Here is a 23,263-nt window from a genome sequence, read left to right as displayed (position 1 = left end):
GGGGAAGTATATACCTAATTTTAGCTGTGTTTTCAATTTGCAGTTTTATTTGTTGAAAGAATTTTATAAAGCTTTTTTTTTTAATACTGAGCAAATACACATCTTTTGCTTGCATTGACTACCTCTCATTTAACCATTTTTACTCCAGAAATCACAAAACCCTTTCAGTCTTCGCTGTCAACTATCCTAAGTTCCAACCCATTTTTACCTCTGTTTATTGTAAATACTAATTTTTCTGTATTTGTGATACCGTGAATGTCTTGCAGAAATCAATTTCGGGTTATCCTTGTAACCAGTTACCATTGCGCTGACATGCTAAGTTGTTTGTTTGTTTTTAATTGTTCCTTAACTTCTAGCTCCCTCTTTCCAAACAGTGGTGCTTGTCTAATTTTTAGTGAGTGAATAAATCAAAGCTATGTCTTACAAGATAAAGTTTATTAATTTATACACTAGATACTTGTGAATTAAATATATTTTATTGATAACTTGGCTTATCTATATTTTAGGGTAAAAATCATAGTATAAGCAAATTATCACTAGAGTTCTTTGTAGAAAATGTCTCAGGAGCTGTGTATCTTTTTTTTCATGGATTAAAATTTGCTTAAGTGTTGTCATGGCTCATTCACTGATTGGAACAAACTGATTAAAATCTGCTACTGTTCTCTTGATGTTTTTATAGGCTATATAATTTATATAACAATTGGGTTCCCTGATACCTGTGCCATGCAGTTTTTAAAAATTGTTTTCAGAAGTTCACTAAGATTTGTCTCTGGTGCATTTCATGCTGTCCTTGCAGAAATCCTCTTGTTCACAAGCAGTAACGCGTTTCACCATCTTGGAAAAGCCTTTCTCTTGAAGCTTCTCTGATAAATCTTACCCTTTGGTGCTCTAGTTTCCGTGTGTTGAGCTGAACCCTCAATTTCTGCATCTTAGCTTTTTAAGGTATAATTATGTCACAAGCAAGCAAAACCCCGCTCCCTTCCCACCTTAGTCAATGAGAAGAGAGGTTCTGTGTTGTGTGAGGAGCAGAGGTTGGGTGTCTGGGATGTGTCTCCTCCCAGAGACGCGTCTGTCCCGGCTGCCCGCGGGTGCATCTGAGCGCGGGGATCCGGCGGGGTGCCCAGCCTGGCCTGGACACTTGTGCTGACTGTCCCCTTGTTCTCCCTCTTGCTTCACGTTTCCAGGTAAGCATGAGCTTTATTGAGGCCTTTTCGTTTTGGATGAGATTCTTTGTCAAACTCCTCGCAGCCCTTTCCATTGTGAATGTCACCAGCTGTCAAGTCTGTAGCGTAGCCGTCAGCTTGCCCTGTGTTGCATATGAAGTATGACTAATATTAGTACTTAATTCATTATATGATGTTTTTCATTTCTTTTCAAGAGCTTTCAAAATGAAAGAAGCTGAATTTAATCTAAAAACCTGATCTTATTAAAGAAGATATTCTGATTTTAACACTGTAGGTTCCCCAGATACTACAATAATCAGCATTCTGCAAGTGCCCAGAATAGAAATGGTCATCAGGCCTTAATTTAATGATTGATTAATGATTTTTGTATTCTAGTGAGAGAGAACACTTCCTAATCTGTTGCTGGTCAACAGAACTCTGCAAAAGGATGAGAATATTTCTTGGATATTACTCATGTTTGTTTTTTAACTCTTCTGTGCTGCTTTGTCTAACACCACCAAGTCTGCCACCTTTTTATCATGTGGAGCTTTTGGATTACAGGACTCAGAATTTGGCCCTGTGAAAAGATGAATCACACCAAGGCTCTGAACTGAGAGCAAAACGCAAATGCTTTTGTGCGTTTTTCTGAGATCTTTGAGACAGGGAAGGGAGGAAGCCAAGGAAAGAAGATAAAAGGGCCTGCAGCAGTACAAATTGCCAAATGATCTGGAATCTAACTATTAAAAAGGTGTGTTCTGTTTCCGGCATTATTTTTTCACTTGCTTGTATTAATGAATTAGAGTGTGCTGTGCTGTAGTCCCTTTGTGTAGCCCCCAAACGGCAAAGGAAGAATTGCCATTGAGCTAAAGCAACATGTAGTGCTACAGAGTGCAACCCAACAACTCTACCCTTCTCGTGCCTACTATACTTACTTCTCCAAGTAGTCCCTGGCAATTTATGCCTGAAAGCAAATCTGAGGCAGTTCAGTAGATGCCAGACTTGCCTGATTTAACTGTATAATTCAGAGGTGTCTGCTCCTCATAGAATCAAACTAAGCTCTTTGTTTTGATACCAAGTGGTGGAGCCCTAACCTCCCTGGGCACTTGAGCATTCCAAACGGGAAAAGTGCATATTAATAGTTTGTTTAGTCTTTTACATTTCAGTTGCAACTCATTTGCCTTTTAGCCCCAAGGCATAACGTAATGTCAGGAGAAGATGCGCTGCTTGTCGTGTTTGTTTCCTGAGTATCTTTTTCACAATGCAGATGCTTAACAGTATAGTGTGATAAGCTCTGGCCAAAATGTCTCCATATCCTTGTGTCCATGATGTTTATTATACTCCTAAGTCATCAATAACACAAACATAAACTAACATTTGTAATTGGCCTTTTTTGCAAAATGTGGTCAAAAGCAGCGAGTGCTCTGATTCACGTCTGTGATATGATCACATCACGTTGTTTAATTTTTTATCTGCTTGGTTTAAACCTAGTATGTGCTATTGCTTTAAAAGAAATAATTTCTTTCACTGAGAGCATTTGCAGGCACATAGATTTTTTTTTTTTTTGTTTAATAGTTTTAACTTTGGGGTTTTTTTTGTTACTGGTGGTCCTGTTTGTTTCAGAATTATGTCTAACATATCACCAAGTACAGAAGCACATTCTTCCATTGATTTTTTTCATCCGACTTTGTCCTTTATTTCAGCTTGCTTGCTGTTGTTCAAGGGTTGCTTTGTGAAAGGTGCGAGTGTGGCGCACGGTTTATTTTGGCAAAATGAATGATGTTGCCATTGGTCTGGGTCTGAGCTGCCTGTCCTTCCCCAGGCAGAGCTGCTTTGCTTCAGGTCGTTTCCTTGGCGCAGGCTCTGCTCCGACTGCAGCGCGGAGCTGGTGGTTCAGCTCTACCCGGCACTCTATTAATATGCACAACATGACCGGTTTCGGGGGAAGGTTATTAGAATGCTGGTTTGTATCCTCCAGTGAATGAAATGATGTGTGATTATGAAGTCATCAGGCATGGACCAGTAAGGCTCGAGAGAGCCTCCCCCCCAGGTCCTGGGGGTGCCATTGATTGGTGACCATGTGTTTGTGCCCGATAGACTGTGAAATGGTGTGTTGCTACACGGCTGTGTTGCACCTGCGCCCCACCGAGGTGATTGATTGGTTTGGTCATGTGGAATGTTCCCATCTGGTCTGCAGTAATGTGATTTTTTTGTTGTTGTTGTTGTGGGGGGGGGTGTGTGCGGTGGTTTTTTTTTTTTTTTCCTTCCTTCCTCTTCTCTCCCATTTCCCCTTCATCTGCAAATGGCGAGCGCTGGCCGGGCGGCCGCAAAAGGCAGCGCCAGTCTTCGCCTCGAGAACAAAGTGGGGCTGCTGCAAGTGCAGCAAGTGCTGCTTTCATTTCTGCTGAAAGATCTGATAGTCTGTGCTCCCGAGCAGCTTTGGGACATCTATAACTTTTCTAAAAAAAATGGGGGAGGGACAGGATACAACAACTAAACCCCGAAACTTACGTGTTACTCTGCAGAGTTCTTACTGTTTTTACAAAAGCGCTCTGCTATTGTAATTAGATTACCCAAGTAGCAGTGCGTGTGGAAGATCTTATTTAACCTCAGAAAAGTAGTAGTTTATTTATTGAAAACTACTGATGTTGCACTTTAAATGCCAAGAAATTATTTTAGTTCCTTTAAAAAAAATTCTATAGTTACATTGGGCGGTCTTGTTTGATATTTCTTAATCTCACTCCTTTTTCATAATTGATCTATTCATTCCACTTAATGACTAATTACATATCAGAGCACATCATCAGCAGCATTCATCATTGTAGAATGTAATAATCAATGACATTTCAACAAAGGAAAAAATAAATATGCAAATAAGGACTCATTAACATTTGCATGAGCTGTTTGAATAATCACGTTGCTGACAAGGCTGTAATTAACAGAAATTGATGCTGAGTTCAGTATTTGATAGTGTGTTTTCGCAGCGTTTTATTGTTGTCACTGCGGGGGCTGGAATGAAGTTCTGCTCTACTTGTACCTTGACTTAGGCTTGACGTGATGGGTTGTGCCAGGTAGCAGAGGCTTCTGGGAGTCCTTAATTCAGCTGTGACCTACACTTAATGCATAGAAAGATATTTTACTTAAATGACTGCATTGGTAATGAAGGACTGCTAAATTCTGGTAATTAGACTACAACTGAAGGCAAACCTTCTCTCCAAGTCAGGAAAATGAAAAATTCTTTTTTCTTTTTCTTTTTTTTTTTTTTTCAATTGAGAATCTTTTACATGAGTCAGACACTTTGAAACTGTAGGATTTCTTATTTGCATTGAAAATGAGGTATTGATGTAGAGGTTTTTTGCTGGTGTGTGTTTGTTTGTTTGTTTCTTGGTATTCTGGCACAGTGTATCAGTGTCAGGAGGCTTGAGCTTTATTGTAATTGAAAATTGCTTGCTAAGGAAAATGTTGTGTAATTATGAAATGTACAGTCTCAGTCTCTCCCCTCCCTTTTTATTATTGCAACTTTAGTCCCCTCCTTTTTTTTTTCTTTTCTGAAGCTTCCTCTTTTTGTCATGGATATCAACTGAAATGCACAAAACACAATAAACTGTTTATGTCAGTTTTTTTGGATGACTGTAAGTGCTGATTATAACAAGTTTAAGGAATTTCCTTTGTTGAGTGTGTACCCACGCCATATGGCTCAACATGGAACATTAACTTGACAGGGATAATGGATTGTGGTATATGGAGACAATTTTGCCTGCAGCTTCACTATAACTCATTCTGGTTGGGGATCACAAGTTTATAATATAGGATGCAGCAAACATCCAGATGGATTTACTTTACATAAAAGAGTTGCATTTCTTTTTATTTCCTGCCTGTAATTGGAAAAAAAAAAAGACAAAAAAAAGACTTTTAAAAAAGAATGAAAAAGTAGTAAACAAAGAATAGGTCTTATTCAGGGAAGAAAAATCTCAGTGAAACTGTGTATGTATGTGGCTGAGCTGTTTCGGAAACACTGAAACACAGGTGAAGTGTTGTTACTTATATACACATACAAGATTGTTTCAATAATATCCCAGGTGGTTTCACTTTTTGAAATATTTCGGTACAGCTCCAGTTCTAGAAATATGTAATGTTCTAGGATAGTGTGAAAAAAGCTATTTGAAACAAATCTCTGATTTTTACTTAATTCTATGACTTTTTTATCTATCATAAGCAAAATGACCACTTAACATTCTGATGCTTTGGTAATGCTCTGATGGTGCCGTGTTTTCTTTTATGAAAAAAAAAATAACCCTTATAAGCTTTCTGTAATAAAGGAAACAAAATGCTGGTGGAATAGTTTAGTTTATTTACTTCTGTGGTTGCCTGATGCAATGGGAAGTGTCCAAATGTCTGAGAGTGTAACAGAAGTCAGTATAAATCTAATGCGCCCTACTGAATGATCTGCATGCCCAAGGTAAGTCCTAATTTTACAAATACTTCTACATCTAAGAGACGTTAAGCATGCATAAGCCCGTTAAGCACCTATGTAGCTGTTTGAAGTATGAGGGCCGTAAATCCATATTTAGGCTTTTAAACAGAGCTACATGAGATGGCTTCAGCATTCCTGTGCACTTGTGATTGAGTTACACTCCCAAATAAAATTGGGTGCTTTGCTGTTTGAAAAGCGGACATCTTTTAGGTATCAGTTTCAGAGATTCTTTTAAAACACGGGGTTTTTTTGAGACTCTGGAAATCCTGACCTTCCGTACTCCAAATAGCTGCTGTAAATTTTTTTTTTCTTTGAACCACTGTCACATGAGTGTGAATTTCTTGATTGATTTTTTTTTTTTTTTTTTTTTTTTTTTTTTTTAATTAGCTCTTGAGGTAAGTACCGGAGCAGATGGAGAAGGTATGGCTCATGGCTGGGGAAGAGCAATACTGGTTGTGATTGTAATAGACACTGTTTCTCTGTCCAGTTTCCCTCCCCCATTGCTGACTTCATAGGTTGACATCCCAATTTAGTGTCTCTAATCATTATCCAAAGTTTCAGAAAGTAAACAGCTAGAAATAATCTGCTTTTGAGAAGAGAGCAAAAAAAAAAAAAAATCACTAACTATTGAGCTATGAAGAATCTGCGTTATCTTCAGATATGGGGTTTCTTTCAGCTTTCCGTGCTGCAAATTACGCTTTAAAAAGCTTCTCTGGGTTCATTCATCTTTCCCCTGCATACCAGGCTGTATGTATGATAATCACAGTCAGGTGGAAATTTACTATGGACTTAAGGACATTGTTGCTTGTATTCTTACTATGAAGTCCCCTATTTGCCACTGCAGTTACATAAAAACAGTCTCAGGAAAACACATGATTTATCATTAATATTTGTAATAAAACTTGCTCTGTATTTGAAGCAGAGGAAGAACGATGTCATATCTAGTATGCCAGGCAGCTGGCAGATCTCTCTGATTTATTGTCCACTGTTTGGGAAACACCAGGATAGGGAAATGCGCACCAGTGTTGCAATAAACTTGAAGAACTTAAATCTGTAGATAAGAAAATTCTTTCCAGGAACTCTAAGGGGAGTTGACTATTGCTACCAGCTTCTGGACTTCTTGTCTCCTTTTTGGCTTCAGAAGGAAAATAAAGAGTCAAAACCTCAGCAAGCACTTAATAAAATGGAAATTTTGAAGATAGCATTTGTCCTGTATCAGCATTTACCAACCCACCAAGGAACTTCTGCAGGATGGTATTTGCAAAATAGCATGAATGTTCTTCCGAGGTTACAGTGATGACTACCTGCAATGTATATTACGCTCCCGTTACTAGTATTCTGTGAATGTGTAAATGCTGCATTGGCAATAAGAAAGCTGCTTGTGTGTGTGTGTGTGGTTTTTGTTCAGCTCCTGGAAAAGCTACAAATGCAGGCTTCGCTTTTTTCTGATCTTGTAATCTGTACTGGCCTGTGGGGAGCACACTGATGATCCAGTCTTGTTAGTGGCTTAGTGTAAGGATGTTGTAAAAGTCCAGTAGGTTGTCAGTTGGAAGGCCATCAATAACAATTTATTAAGAGTAATGCTTGAAAGTGAATTCCAGTGGCCTCTGACAGTAAACTGCTGTAACACACTTTGATCCTGGAGGGTCTGCTGAATCTCAAGTTGAAGTCAGTGGTTTGGGTGCAAAGACCAATTTTAAAATTTTTGTTTTGCTAATGATTTCTTAATAAATATTGCTGCGGTCTTTGGATTAATGTTTTTCTTTACAGAGCTGTATTTTAAAGGCACTTGGTTGGAAGGGGAGTCTTGTTCCATTTTGGCGTAAGGAAATGCCTTTAAGTTATATTCCCATCTGATTATTTTTGTAATGATGTAGATATTTCTTACAACGGCGTAGAGAAGTTTGCTTGCAGTGTGTGGGTAGTAGCTCCATGTCCAGGGTGATGGGAGCCCATGCCAACAGGAGGGGGAGCTCTGAGCACAGCAGCAGCTGGGGGGGAGAACTCAGAGCCGGGGGGCTCCAGGGGCACCCTGAGAGAGCTGAAAATGAGCGACCGACTCCCGCCAGTTTCAAGCTCGTCTTGGAAAGTTACTTTAGTAATATTTCAGTAATTGAATGTGGATGTTTGTCTCCATTCTTGTCCTTAAACACGTGCATGCTGTGAGCCAGGACTTCGTTTCTTCGCTTCGAGAGGGTATATTGTTACTAAATTTTACTGCAAAAACAGAAATGGATTTCAGTCTGTATAATTTAAAGAAATCAGTTTCTAGCTTAAAATAGCACTTCGCTGAAGTTGCAAATTGGTTATTATTGACATGTTACATTTTCGATATTTTCAGAAATTTTGACTGAATTCCTTAAAGCTACACTACGAGTAGACTGAAATGATGCACCCTTCTTTGTCAGATTTCTCTAACCAGTCTGCAGTCCACCAATATACTCCTTAGTGTGTAGTTTAAACTATATGAACAGTCCCTGCTGAATTTAGTTCTTACACTTGTAAGTACATATGTACTTAGTTGCTTTATTGAATTGCAGCCTAAAAATCCTTCTAATAAATGTTCAGTATTGTTTAGGTCCTGTTTTCAATGTGGCTTTTAAAATCAGACCAGTGTGTTTAAGTCAAGGCATGTGGACCACTGTGAAAAGGTGAGTGGCCATGTACTTAAAATGAGTCCCAAACAGATGAAAAGCTAGCTAATAAGGGTCAGGATTAAATTATTAGCTAATAGGAGTCTTGTATCTTCCCCTAAAGCAGAAGACTGTTTCTCATGATATCTTTCATTCTCAGGAGAGCTGTGTGCCTTAATGCTCCTTTTGGCACAAGCAGCAGCACTGAAAGCTGAATGTTGTTCCATGTCTCTGAATTGCCACGTGACTTTCTCCATTTACCAGTTTTAAAATTGTCCTCATAATATTTTTCTTCAACAACTCACTTGAAGGAAGTGGGTTGGAATTGTAACAGGGAGCAGAGTTCGAAATTCTTTGGCCAAAAACGTCTTTGTAATTGTGGGGGCAAATGCTACTGTTACCAAAGTCTTGTTCAGTAATTTGAAAGACCTTGCATTAGTATCATTACTTGTAGAATTGAATAACTTCTCATTTCAAAACAGAACACCAGCAGGGTTTGAAATGTTTGAGTCTGGCAAGAAAGGGCTTGTCTGTAAAACAATGAAATTGCGTTGGGGAAATCCAGTGCCTGTGTTGGGGCTGAGGTACACGGCGAGCTGGTGAGAGCTGCAGCTGCATTTACCATCAAACACGGAGCTGGTGCCGATGAATGTTTTGTTTTTAGTGTCGTGGAAACTGTGAGCCAAAGAATGGATATTCTGTTCATCTGGGAAAATAGCAGTTCACTGCATAAAACATCAGTTGCTTCCAAAGCAGTTCTTAAAATAGACTTTGTGAATATAACCCTGAAAATGCAACTATTTAAATCACCTCAGTACTAGATTGTTTTTTCCATTAGAATGTACATGTGAATTAAATCAACATAGAAGTAGCGAGAGTTTTAAGATACAGTTCTAGCATGGAACTCTTATAATGATTTGATGTTTTACTTAACTGTGCAATTTTTAATCTAAAAATGGAGAGATCCAGACATTTCAATAGCAGTCTTAATCCTTTTTATTACCTTTCTTCAAATGGTTTGCTCAAAGCAGAATAGTTGTGGTCATCATTCAGTATCGTTTACTGTTTCTTACAGCATAACAAAAATTGTAAAACTCACTGCAGAGCCTGGATATCCAGGAGACTGCTTTCACAGGCAGAGAAGGAAAGATGATCTGGAGCAAATAGTGTGTGGTGCAGGGTTGGTTTTGGGTTTGGTTTTGGTTTGTGCGGTTTTTGTTGTGGTTGTGGTGGTGTTTGTTTGTTTTTTGTATGTGGGCTTTTTTGGTTTTTGGGGTTTTTTTTAATGCATGAGCAAACATGCGAGGTTCCTGTTGGCCTCAGTCATCTAGATTGTCTACATACTTCTGAATGGTGAGTCCTGCCTTCAAGCATCCTAACTGCATCTCCCAGACTGGGGTCTTCTGCAAATTCTTTTAGGATGTGCTCTGTCTTCTCCTCCAGGCTAGTGATAAGGACATGAAGCAGGACAGGTTCCATATGCGCTGTATGGTTGGTAAAGACAAAATTATAGATGCAAGGAGATTGGTAAAAACAAATTCAGGTTGCAAATCAAATGTGTAAGTAGTAAAATAGATGCTTGAGATGCTGAGACTTGGATGAGTAAATAGAGAGAGGGCAGGATCAAGAAAAGCCTTTTTGTAAGTGTTTATGACTATTTAATATCAAGGAGTAATGTGTAGTTGAGAGCTTACAGCAGAGATAAGGGCTAGATATGAAATGGGAAATTGTCTTTGAGATTAATCCTTGTTTATGTATAAAAGGCTTCTATAATAATATGCAAGCTCCACAGTTCCCATTCTGTAGAGCAGGGAATTGAAGTACAAGCAAGTAAAATAGATAAAAAGATACAAACCCCACGTGGTTTTTACTTTCACTCTTGAATACTGTTCAGGCTTATAAGGAAGGTTTTCACTTTGCAACACTTTCAGGTACTGTAACCACATTCCTAACCCTAAGGCAGACGTTTGGGCTTTCCTGTTCCATGCCTGGGGAGATCCCTGTGGGTTTGCAAAGCCGGGTGCCTCTCGCAGGGCACCAAGGGTTAGAACAATGGTGGCCCATGGAAATCTTCCAGAGCCACCACCCTCCTCCCCAGGATAAATGTGGATAAAGAACAGGGGGCTGTGGGGCCCTGTCTCCGTTCTGAAGGCATCTTCTTGCACTTGGCTGAATAAAAAGGGAACTTTGCTTCCTTGCACGCAGCTCAGAGCGCTCCAGATCAGTGACCTGTCTTCAGTCATTTCAATCTGCCAGCAAGCTCCGAATTTCCAGTTACACATTTAGATTGTCAAGTTAATGATTTTAAAATTAAAAAACAACCAAGAGACTAAAACTAGGGGCAAGATATGAGTCATGTTGATGTCACTGAAAAATATTGAGTGGTGACTGTTTACAGTTGCATTTTAAAACCTTGTCTGGTGCCTGGCTTTTACTTCCTTAATGCATTATTATTTTAAAATAATATTTAGATTGTTCCTTTAAATTATTCTTTTAAGAGTCATCCATTTTTTTGGTCAAAATATATTATCATATACCTTACAAAATCAGCTACATTGATAGTGTATTCTGCCAGCTTAGTGTAAAAAGACTCCTTTCCCACAAATTCAGGTTGACTAGCATAATCATTGACCTACCTAATCCTTTATTAATAAAATTCCATTTTGGTGATTTCATTATTTATGATTTGCTATCCGAGAAATAAACTATTTGGGTAATCCTATTTGCTTATTTTAAATATTGTACAAAATGAATTTTCTTCCATAGATCTTGCACTTCCTGAGTATTCTCAGACTAAGTAAAAACCAGCGTTTATATTTGAGAGAACTCCTTGTTTTATATATATAATTTATTCATGTTATCATTTATATAAAATAAATAACAATATTGCCATGAGTATTCCTATCGTTCTTAACATGCTGAGGAGTGTTTTCCTTATCTGCTCTAGGTCATTAAAAGTAGCACAGTGGTACCTCTGGCTAGCATGGGTAGCCAAGCAGAGAGGTAGTATCCATGAGAAAGTTTTATTCCTTAGTTCATTGAACAGTACACCATGTTCCTTGGTGTTTTTAAATCCGAGGTATACATTCACCTTGACTGTGTCTGGACCTGCGATATTACTGTTAACATTTCTTCAGTCACATTCCCACGACTGCTATGATCTCTTTTGAAGACTTTTTTTTCTTTATCAAGAATGCCACTTGTCTCACCTCCCAAAATAAACACGTTTTCCTTTGCAACACTTTTTTTTTTTTTTTTTTTTTTTTGGTAAGATGATGATGTAAAAACCAGTATTCATCCTTCAGGTGCCTTAGCAGTAAGGTATCAACGTTTTCATAAATGTCTGGAGGCGCGGGGTGCCTACAGCTGAGGGGATGGTTTAGAGCCATCTGTATTTTTGAAGTGTTTTTTAGCAGATAGTTAGCAGTTTGTTCTCTGGGTAGCTCCAATACCAGTTCGCCTCTGCCACACGGTGATGCTCTCTTGTGCAGTTACCATGAGTGCCTTGGGGCTTGATAGGATTGCTTTCCATCTCTAGACATTGTAAAGTCCCTTACTGTAAATACTGGTTTTGTACTGAAATAAGAGCACCTGTTTAAGGTCTTAGCATTTTAGGTGCTTTGTTTTAATTTAGACTATCTAACTATTCTTTATGGGGTTTTTGTTTCATCATGTTTTGGCTTGGTGCACTTGCATATAGTGCATGTGAGTAGCGAGGAGTTTCCAGCCCCAAACAGGAGGTGGCTGCTTTGCTTTCAGGCTCTGTCTTGTGAGAATTTCCTGCTTGTTTTAACAGATAATTTGGTTACTTTGTGGTGCCTGCAGAAATTGTTCTCTTGAAGCAGTAATACTGGGAAAACACTCACTTAACATGTTTTGTGTTCTTCTGAAATCTGTTTTAGCATCTAATAGGTATTTGGGGTTTGTTTATATTTGTTTTGTGTTGGTTGGGGTGTTGTGTGTGTGTGTTTGTTTTGTTTTCCCCCTAGTCTAGCAGCTACTGCCAGGCTGGAGACCACAGTCTGGGAATACCTGATTTACAGACTTGTCTCTGTGTGATTGGGATGCCTGTATTGCCTGTCAAGGGTGAAGCTTGAATAAGTTATGCAACTCATCCAGATAAGAACTGTCAGAACTTTTGTACAACTGTTGTATGCCAGTTGCCTTATGGAGGATGGTTATAAATGGTTGCCATGTTTGGTACCTGTGTTTATATAGAGAAAGGGTGAGGGGGCAATCTTTCTTTTTCGACAAAGCTGGCTTTTCAAGTTTAATGAGAATTAATAGGTCTTGGATGGTGAGAAGAGCTGTAGATGCCTACAGAAGTAACTATTTTTAAAATTTTATATAATTTCACATATATATAATTTAGCAATTTGTAGCAAGTAGTGTCACCAAAATAATCTTTTAATCAGAAACAGGTGTAGCATTTTGTTGTAAAGTGTGGATTCTCTATTAATTTCCAATTATAAAATCCTCTTGACTTTAGACTTAAGAATGTACTTGATGTTTAAAGTCACTGATAGAAGATGAGTCATTTTTGTCCTTAGATCTGGGACAAATTCCACACCAGGAGAGCAAAGGATGCTTTTCAAGTTAGTTGTAAGCAGCAACTTTGTTTAACTAAATCCCTTGGGGATGAGCTGAGGAAGACGGTAAAGGGAGAAATATTTTAATAGACAAAGTGAAGACACTTGAATACTCTAGAAATACATGAGGTGGATAGGTGAGATGGGTAACTGCATGGGATAAAATGCCTTCTTGTCACCTGTGTGGTGGTGTGTGTATTCATATGCATACTCAATTTGGTTATTGTCTTCTGGATATTGTACATCCCTGATTTCCCTCATCCTGAGTCAATTTTTAGTGTGGTGATTTTTAGTCTGTTTCTCCCACTGGATAATCTGTCTATGTATAGCACACATTAACAGGTTAATAGAACAGTAATATTATTTGCGGTAAGGTTAGTCTAGGGGAGACATAGTAGTGGAGAATGGAAACTAAGTACACTAAACAACTATTCGAGAATTACTTGGTTCACAAATACTTGCCCACGTAGGCTTGGGGGAGGAGGAGAAACAAGTTCTTTCTTCATTTAAGAGGTTTGTACTCCCTCTTTTCCTCTTGCCTTCAGTTACTGAAGTGCATCTTCCTGCCAGAGACTTCAGTCCCTTTTAGCCTTGCAAACATTAGGTTTGTTATTTCACATGGTTTAAGCCTGGGAAGTGGAGGGACAGGAATAGCACTGAGGAAGGAGCCATCATGGATCAGCCACTATGGAACAGAAATGTTTGTTTGACATGAGCATATAAATTACAAGTTCATAGAGTCAATCCAAATATAATGTGGAATTTAGGCCACCCTTACCTCCTGTGTATGTGAAGTACGTAAGAACATTAATAAATTGTTTTTATATTGCAAGATCTGTGCAGTGCTCTGCAAACTGACAAAATATTCCCTATTTTCTTAGAAGTATGTACAAATCAATGGTATGAAAGTGTCAAAAGCATGTCTTTGGGAAGCAGGTTCTTTAATACCACTTCACACACTGACATTATTTCTTTTTAAAATATTGCGTTAAAGAAGTTGTGAGAAATCCCTTGACTTCTGTGTTTAACATCTTAAAAGATGTATGCTGGGATTTATTGCCTGGTCAGTTCAATCAGTAGAATTCTTACAGCCAAAGACATCTGCAAACGCCTGAACAACTATAAATATAAAAGAAGCTCTGAACTTTTCTAATCTTTGGAAAGCACAATGAAATTTTTTTTTTTCTGGATGATCCTGTCCAAATGTCAACTGAGCAAGAATTTAGCATTTGCTGCCTAAAGCATTGTTCCTAAATTGTAGCAGTTAAAAGTGGGAGGTTGATTCCAGGTAATTCCAGCTTCAGAATTTCCACATTTTGCATCATTTAGATACGAAAAACAGTTCTTGCTCCAAATAAGACAAATAAATAATTGGACTGGAGAGCAAAAGTATAATGCTACCTTCCCAATGAGAATTTATGGCATGGAGAATCCTAGGAGGTTTCTGGCAGACCTGGGACTGGACACTTAAATCCCATAAATCTCATTCAAAACCATAATCTTTTAGTTCTTGCAGATTGTTAGAGTTGTTCTGTAGGATCATCTTTCAAAATTTTGACCAAAGAAAGGAGTAGGAGGCAAATCTTTGGTATTAAAACCAAGCTTTGCTAAACCTTTTCTGTCTGGGAAAATTTGTTTTAGAAGATGTCACAGTATGGCAACCCCCCCCAATCTAAAATAACGCAATTTTTTTTTTCTACTAGTCACAGTCTGTACATACCATTTCCTTATCCATTCTTCAAGAAGACATAGGCCAACATTCTTATGATTACCTGTATAAACCGCATTGCTGATCCTCACTTGGGCATGGCATTCCTGGTTAAATGTTTGTATTTCTTCTTCTCTTATGGTATTACAAAATTTTCCAGTAGCACGATTTTGTTATGTATGAGTTAGTTATTAATCTTAAGGTTCAAAATTTGTATTGGAGTTTGCAGACAATTAAAATGATGTAGGTTTGACTGCTTTACTAAAAGGTAAGACAGTGTGGATGAGTTTGCAAGACTTGAGGGGTTATCGATTGGGAAGCTGCTTGCAGTCAGAAGGGACTGAACCAAGATGGAGTGTGTGATGAGATAAAGGCTGGGTTAAGAAAGTGATTATGTCTGGGGACCTGCTAATCACTCACCTTTGTAGGAGTCCTGTAGTTCATCACTAATCTCACTTGCACTTGGCATTTTCCTGTGTTGCTGCTTGGTTGGTTGTAGCGGAGTGAGTAATCTGGCTTGGGCTGAGCAGGAGGAGCGTGCGGGTCGGGCAGCTGCGCTTGCTGGCGCTGCCTCGTTGCACAGCCCAGCGCAGCAGCAGCGGCTGCGCACAGGCAGCCAGGAGCACTGCGCTGCTGTGGAGAGAATACCAGGTCATCTCTTTTAAGCACTTTCTTCAAGTTGTGTTGCTTCAGATCTCTGCTTCGTGTCCATGAGTTTTAGTTGCAAGTATTATAAGGAAAATGGTGTGCAATTTTCTTATATGTATTCACAGTATATACATATGTATTATGTACATTCAAAATATTAGACATAAGATTGTAGGCATAAGATATATTAAAACTCACAGCCTCTATTACTGAGTAGGCCTGTGTAGCAGCAGAAGAGGAAGAAATGATTCCTCAGGTGCTGTGGGAAATGTCTAGATATGTAGTAGAACTTTTACGGCTGCATGTGTCAGTCGGTCTTGCCTCTAAGAAGAAGGCAGCACACCAAATCGTAGGAGCAAGACTGGGTCTGTGTTCTAATCAAACGTAAATTTTTTCACCAGACTGAATAAGAATTTTTAACACCAACAAAATTTAGAAAGATAAAGAATGAGCATGTACTGGAGGCAGCAAGGATGTTATTCTACAGATCTTGCATACTTTCTTTCTATTTTGTGCTAAGTTGGAAAGTGATATTAAGAGTTGTAAAAAATATTTACTTTGAATGTTTTTCTTGGATCATCCGTGTGTGCTTGCGAGTATAGCTTTTGCAGCTTGTTCCTTGTTAGATTGGATCTGCATATGAAAAATTATTCAAATGTATTATTTCTGTGGGTAGCAAAGACACGTATTTTGTTGCTGGAAACTTTGTTACTGGGTGTGGATGGGGAGAACACGGTATGAAAACTGATTTCTAGCCAAATCTACCAACACCAGTTTAATAACTTAAAAAAACCCCACCCCACCCTGAAAGGTGTCCACAATGTTTTGTTAAAAACTGACTTTTGGGTAGGTCAGTTGTGACCGGTTAACAGTGTTATCAATGATGAAATTATGATTAGAAACTCCTTGAAGATGGGCTGAAAGATGATTCTCTGTCCAAGTGGGGCAGACATACTTCATGGCTGACAAACAGAGCAGCTGCCGGCTGTGGTCGCTCTAGTATTCATGCTGGATGATAAACATTGCTCCATTAAAAAATCTTGGTGCTTTCCACATTTCCAACCAAGTAAGTTCTTAGCAGTGCATAGAAAGATCTTTAGTCTGTGAAGGGTTAATTCTGCGGGAATTTAAGTAGTTTTTTGCAGGGTTATGTTCTATCATCCTCTCATAAACCAAGCATTATCTAGAAGCAGTGGGAAAAGGCTGGTTTACTACTGGCAGGCATTTATAGCACATTCTCTGAAGTAGTCCTCATCCAAGTTAATGCGGTGCTGTTTTCAGCTCGCTATCACTTTGCATCGTGCTGTTTCAGTTCATTCTGTGTTAAGAGTATTTAGGCTGCACAGCTGTTACACAGATAGGTTTATCATGGAATACAATTCCTTGCGCAGTATTCAAAAGCTATATTAAGTGGCGAGTATATCACATTTAGACAAGTGAATGCAAGAGAAAAATAATTATTTACTAAATGCCTATTAATGTTTGAATTGGCACAGAATGTGCCAAGGTTTTAAGTTTATGAAGTTAGGAAATACTTGTGGTTCAAAATGCTTAGTGGGATTTTGTTGGTTTAGTTTCTTTTAACTCCATAGTCCTTGGGCTTTAAGCCTGTTAGGTAGTGATTAGGTCAGTGAAGTTTTTGTTGATGAAAACACATGAAACTTACTAAACCAAAATAAAATACAAACTCATTCCAAGTTATTAAAAGATTCTAATGCCTTGTGACTTGATCTGTGCAGATTGAAGATTTCTGTATATAAACAACTCTATTTTTTTAAACGTCCATTGCTTTAGTTCGAATCTGGTTGGATGACAAAACTGTGGGATATAGAGCCATCTATATTAACCTGAAGAGAAGTTTACCATGATGCTACTTTCTTTGTAAGCAAGGCATAGATTTTGCTTCTAAAATGACAGCACATAACTTCTGAAACATTTGAGTTAGGAGGCCTGTGATAAAGGTGTTCAAGGAGCTGATGATTCACAATAGCCGTGTATAGGAAGCCCTACTGCACAGCTCTGGGAGATATTGAGGTTGAGAAAACTGGCCAAAGTTGCATTAATTCTCATGAGTATTTTGTGGAAAAAAAAAAAAAAGTAGGATCCGAGGAGGACATAAATTTCATTTGGGCATTACTTTACCTTCCCAGCTGGTATGTCTACACACTAACTTACAGCCATGTTTACACAAGTCTGTGCAAATTAAAACATTCAGTAAGGGTTTTGTCATTTACTAGTGCGGCTGCATACCCCTCTCCTTCTTCCAGTTCATGTCAGGTGCTGTAGTGAGCTTCCTCATGTCTCCTTGATGCTGAGCATCAGTATTTCTGAATTTCCAGCTATAATAAAAAACATACTATTGCCATCTGTGTAGTGAGCACTGAGACAAGACCCTCTTGAGAGAGGGTAGAGAGGATATGATCAGATGGCAGGTATAACACGCTCAACAGCAAATCTGGTGGAGTAAACCTGCAAGACATGTTAGAGTCTGCTTTGGCTTTCAGTGTCACTGTATTTTTAAAGTTTGCATGCTTGTAAACACCGGTACTCCAGTCTGGTTTTTACAGTACCCTCCACATTTTTATGCTCTTCTGTCAATCTGTAGAGAGTCTGAAAAATTAAGCAAAGTATTTGATAAACTAAAAACAAGCAAAGGGATTCTGCTTTGATATATCTGGCTGTGCGTTTGAACTTCAATAGATGCCAGAGACTGCCCACGCATTGATAAGACACTATGTATGAGACCTACCAGTTAAACCAGTGTGGAAGCGTCATCTTCTCAAACTTGATATTACCCACCTTTCACGTACTTGAGTCACTACGTGGAGTAGTTGCTAAGTGTTTTCTCTTTCTATGGATACATAAACAGTACCTGTGACAGCTTGCTTAAGGCTTTCAATAGTGAACATAGTGCCTAGACCGGAGCAGCTGAAGTGTGATGAAATGACAACAGGCGATTTGTCGTCAATTCTCTTTCAATTTTCCGTTGTGTTGATAGTGAAACCATGCCGTGATCCTGCCAGACAGCGTGATGCTGGGAAACCTTTCTTGATGGAGTATCAGTGAAGCTTCAGGGGCTGCTGCTGGAGTGCTGCCTCTTGTGTCCTGAGCAGCGGTGCCTGGGCCAGCCCACCTGCTCCCTCCCGGCCCTATGCTGTGTGCAGGTGGAGGTTGTGCTGCCGCACAGCGCTCCGCTCCTGCCAAAGCGACAACAGGCTGCGGTTCCACCAGGAACAGGACTTGAGCGTGGGCTCAGTGTGTTTCTGAGGGTGCACCTGTTGGTTGCTGTTGTTTAAAAGTGGGTACCTTTAACACCCGGACACTATGGCAGGTTTCAGAGTCGTATCTCGGTGCTTGCGCTGGAGATGTGTTTAGAGACTCTATGAAAGGCACCATCTTGAAGTTGATCCTAGGTCACTTTCCAAACCCTTCGTTGAAGAGCTTAGCCATTTGAACACAGCTTAAATGTTTGTTTCCTCCAGCTCTAATTCTTGATAAATATTTAGGCAGCACAGCGTCAGGCAGCCTTGACTTCTCTTGATGATTTCTTAGAACCGAATTGATTAATACTATAGATTGGACTACTCTAGTCAGCTTTTTTCCTTTAGTATGAACCTGCCAAACTTTTTAAGTGATAACATTTAAATGACATGATTTTATGCATTCTTATCTGACGATTTCTTGCTTGCTACACAAACCATAATTTACATCATAATTTTTCTAGCCTCTGTAATTGACTCTTGTACAAATATTTGTTTTAAAGCTTGCCTGAAATACTGCATACTTCAGTCAGAGTTGTTTATCATCTAGTATAAGATTCTCATTTTCTGGAAGGAAAATGCTGAGTCTGGTTTAATATGAACAGCATGATTCATCCTACTTCATATAATTTTGCATGCTAGGTATTTTATTTGCTTCGTGCCTGATAGTTGTTAGAGGCAAATTGCTTCAGCAGAAAAATGTTAACTTTTTTCCTCCCTTTGTTACAGCGGAGCTGCCATTTTTCAAGCAAACTATTGTTGACCAGGCTACCTGCAGTTATCAAGATTGTAATCTGGCAGAGATGTTGTTCCAAGAGAGTCAAACTTCCTCTTCCTCTCTATTTATACAACATGTACTTTTTAAAATGAACAATAAGCAGACTTTAGTTTTTCTTCTTACAGAATGACATTTAGGGATTTTTGGTAAAGAGAAAAAAAAAAATCAGCAACAGCAAAGGAGGTCCTGTTCTGGAAGTGCAATTGCAGTAGCGTGAAGCTATTTAGCACTGAAATGGGAATGTGTAAGAAAGGCTACTTTTTCTTCTTATTGAGGACTGGATGACATATGAATTGCTTAGGAAAGGGAATGCCTAGTTGGGTAAGATGACATTCCTTTTCAAATAGATGGCTATCATGGTTTGTTAGTGCTTACCTTTGGATTGGTGTTATGGGGCATTTCTTATTTCTCTGTCATAATTGGGGCAGGCGTGTGCACTTGGTGTTTTCCGTTATGCACGTACTTGGTGACTGTCTGATTCTTGCCATTGTTCAGCAGAGACTTCTATTCAATAGAGAGAGAGAGAGATATATATATATTTTTTTTTTTACATGTTGATTGATAAACTTGTGAGCCCTACTGCAGAACTCTCACACTGAGTTTTAATGTACAAACCTGCCAGTTTGGTGGCATAACCAACAAATATGGCACCGAGTAGTTTTTCTGGAATTGACAGATACATTGTGATCTGAGGTTGCGAGACACGAGCAATGTCAGAGGGCAGCCATCCTATGTGCTACCTATAGACAAATATTGCTTGTAGGGCAGAAAAGAAGAGTGTTTTGCTCTCTTGACCAGTTGTATTGCTTGAGTTTTGTACCCAATTGGAATGTCTGTGAAATGCAGGGATTTTTAAGGATTTAAGGGACGAGTGTCAAGAGCTGAATGATTCAGCCATGGTTTAAGTTTGGTGTAGGTTTTCTTGTTCTGTTTTTCTTCTGAACTGAAGTTTTTGTTCACTTCTCATGTGGTTTTGTTGGATTTATTTTACTGCTTAGTATATTCATCACCCAAGATGATACCAGCTATGTGTTACTTGCATGTAGGATGGAGAAATGTCTACAAGTGTCTCTATTGCTCATTGATAATGGAAGCGAAAATGGACTCTTGCCCTTTTTATTTAAGCATGCTGATAGCGATATTTTATAACAATAAAAAATTGCAGTAGTTCTTTTTTTACTGATCAGTTACATAAGAAATGGAATTAGGCAAGTATGTCATCTGTTGCAGTAGAGCTGTTTTACTGTGTTAAACGCAGGTGTATATAAACCTACTTCTACTAATGCAACTTAATTTTTGTAAATTTACTGTGATGCTAACAGATTTTCTGAATTGCATATATAAGGACAACTGATGCAGCTATCTTGCAGATTTTAAAATAACCTAATTTCAAATGTCTGTCTTTTATAGGAAAAGCCTCCGATAGAGGTCCGTTTCCATTGTATGGCAGAGATACGGGGTTACCAGGCTGTCAAGTAAGTGTAGTGATGATTGAAAGCAAATGTAATAATCTGAACTAAAATTTAGTTTAAGTTACTTGAACATGTCAGGCTACCAAACATCATAAACAAGAATGTGTTCTACAATTTGCAGAACAAATTTTCTGGGTTGTGTGTGGTCAAATTGCTTTGCACTTACGTACGGACACCCACTTAGAGGAGGCACTTTTGCCATGTACACATGGAACTGGTTCTGTAGCTCACGAGCATGAAGTCCTATGTTGTAGTAAAAGTGAGATTGTTACTAGTCTGAGCACATTGGGCAATGTGCTTCAGTCGTGTGTATCACAACTTTCCTACAAATAATTGTGAAATGAGTTTTCTTACCCTTTGCAGTTATTTATTCCTCTCTCCAAGTCTGCAAACAGAACTGCAGACCAGTCCTGGCTGCATATCATGATTAGTCTGTCATACTCTGATTTTTCACGTATAATTTGTCTCTTAGTGGAGATGATGTGCATTTTTTAAGAAAAACAGTGTTACTAGGCTTTCAATTTGTAAAAATTAGGTTATCCAGTGTAATACTGTGTTATTTTGTGTCTTCGATTATGTGGTTTTTAATTAAGAAAACTTTCTTCATATGTCTCTAAATCTTCATTGTAGAGTGAAGATTTCTTCCATGTTATTTCTAATGAGCCACATTAAGGATACTCTCGATCATTGTTTAAAAGTCTGTTTTGAATGTACAGGAAGTTTGAATGTTTAAAAAGTATAATCAGCATTTGATTACACTCTGGTTTTGTTGACAGAGATTTAAATAATACGTTTTTAATTCTAAGAAATTAATTTGTTATGGTTGTTTTCTCAAAGAGGATTTTATTTTTCTTTTGTTTTACTGTAAGTAGACTACTTGCTTTGAACTGATATGTTCAGGAATATCTTTCTTCTGGGTGATAAAACTTAGCACATGAGTTTGACATCTTGGTTTTGAGTCTTTTAACTAGTAGTTTGGGAAGGGTAAATGGGCAGTGCCATGTGGCAATGCAGACCTGACATTGCTTCCCCTATTAAGAAAGGCTCATTCTCACAGCCTTTACTGCTTCTCTGCAACACAAATGTGATGAACAAAGACTTACTTGTAATTGCAGCTGAGCTTTCAGTAACATTTTCACAAAAAGCAGTATAGCTCTTTAAGTTCAAGTTATGGACTTCACATTATTGCCAGTCTAGACAGTAAAATATTGTATTAATGTTATTAGTATTGTTCAAATAACTCCATCTGTACCGTGTTTTAATATGGTAACTTAAACTTGACATTAGTTTGGGAGCAAATTAATTTCCATGTTACTTTCATTAAGTTAATGTTCTATATTGGAAAATGGGTTTATGTTAACTTTGCATGAAATTCTGTTTAGCTTTGCAGTAATGAATGTAATTTCTGTTGTTTGGCTTCTCACTGAGGAAGATTCTTTTATATCTCCTAATTGTTTTTATATAGTACCATTTAATATTAATTTTTTACATGTAGCTGTTTTAAAGCCAGAATCTTATACATATTTGTTTCTATTTAACATCACTTCTAATTCTGTTTATTCCTTTGATATGCTTCCTAGTATTTTTTTCTCCCACATTTCTTCTTTCTTAAATGTTTTTAGTATATGGAAAAATGTTTTTGTATGTATATCTTTTTTTGTTGTTTTATATTCAGGATAATAGAAAATTATAGAGTTAACTTTCAGTTAAATTCTCATTCCATTTAAATTTATGTGATAAGTTACAGTTTGTACTTCGATTTGATCTTATCAGTTAAATCTGACAGTGTTTGAAATCATTTGCTAACTTGGAACCTGGTGAGATTTCTGAATCTTTTGGGGTTTGTTTTTTACATTTGTCATAAATCTATGGCAGTGTCTGAAATACAGCTCTCATCGTAGCTACAATGTTTGAAAGCAATCATAGAAAAGAAGTTCGAAAGAAATCCTGAGAGGTCATTTTGACAATCGGAATGAAGAACCAGCTGCATTGTTCCTGACGGATGCTCGTATAGTCAGTTCTTACAAACCTCTAGAGATGGAGGAGACTGCATGACCACACTGGGTCTTGTTTTCTATTACTTAAATGTACTTTAAAAGTTTTCCTGATGCCTTATCTAAATATCATTGTAATTAAAGCATCTAACTCTTGTCTTATGGACAGTAGGCACAGAGAAGGATCTGTACTCTTAAGTCTGTACAGGCTGCAAGTCTGGTAGATTCTTAAGATGATAGGGAGTCCTTAGAAAAGATAAGACACAAACAGAGTTAATTTTTACATTGGTGTGCGTATGGTACAGGTATATTTCTGATAGCGGAAATGTAGAAGGGTCTATGTCAGATGGAAATATTGGTAGAAAAGCTTCTGTTCTGCTCCAGATATTCTCCAGTAGGAGCATTTTAAACTAGGTGAAGTACCTCACCTAAGGCCTTAACCAGTATGGCAAAAAGAAATTTCCTGGATCTTTCTGACAATACTGTTAATTTTTTGCCATGTGGTATTTGCCTTTTTCATAACCAATATGCAGTCTTTGATACTTGT

General features: G+C 38.2%; 1 protein-coding gene across 9 annotated transcripts in view; it reads left to right on the top strand.

Moving 5' to 3' along the window:
* Positions 1-23,263, top strand: part of TCF12 (transcription factor 12) — a 165,049-nt gene that overhangs the window by 71,478 nt on the left and 70,308 nt on the right. For 8 of the 9 annotated variants that reach the window (XM_065642175.1, XM_065642180.1, XM_065642179.1 and 5 more), the window contains exon 7: positions 20,661-20,725. In XM_065642175.1, the coding sequence (XP_065498247.1) occupies positions 20,661-20,725 (65 nt within the window). Of the gene's footprint in view, positions 1-19,434; positions 19,572-20,660; positions 20,726-23,263 lie in introns of those variants that run through there. The other variant, XM_065642181.1, reaches the window with a different exon arrangement.

The sequence above is a fragment of the Caloenas nicobarica genome, chromosome 10 (assembly GCF_036013445.1).
Source record: "Caloenas nicobarica isolate bCalNic1 chromosome 10, bCalNic1.hap1, whole genome shotgun sequence".
Classification (NCBI taxonomy): Eukaryota; Metazoa; Chordata; class Aves; order Columbiformes; family Columbidae; genus Caloenas; species Caloenas nicobarica.
The sequence above is the reverse complement of the archived record's forward strand: the minus strand, read 5'-3'. Positions and strand labels throughout refer to the sequence as shown.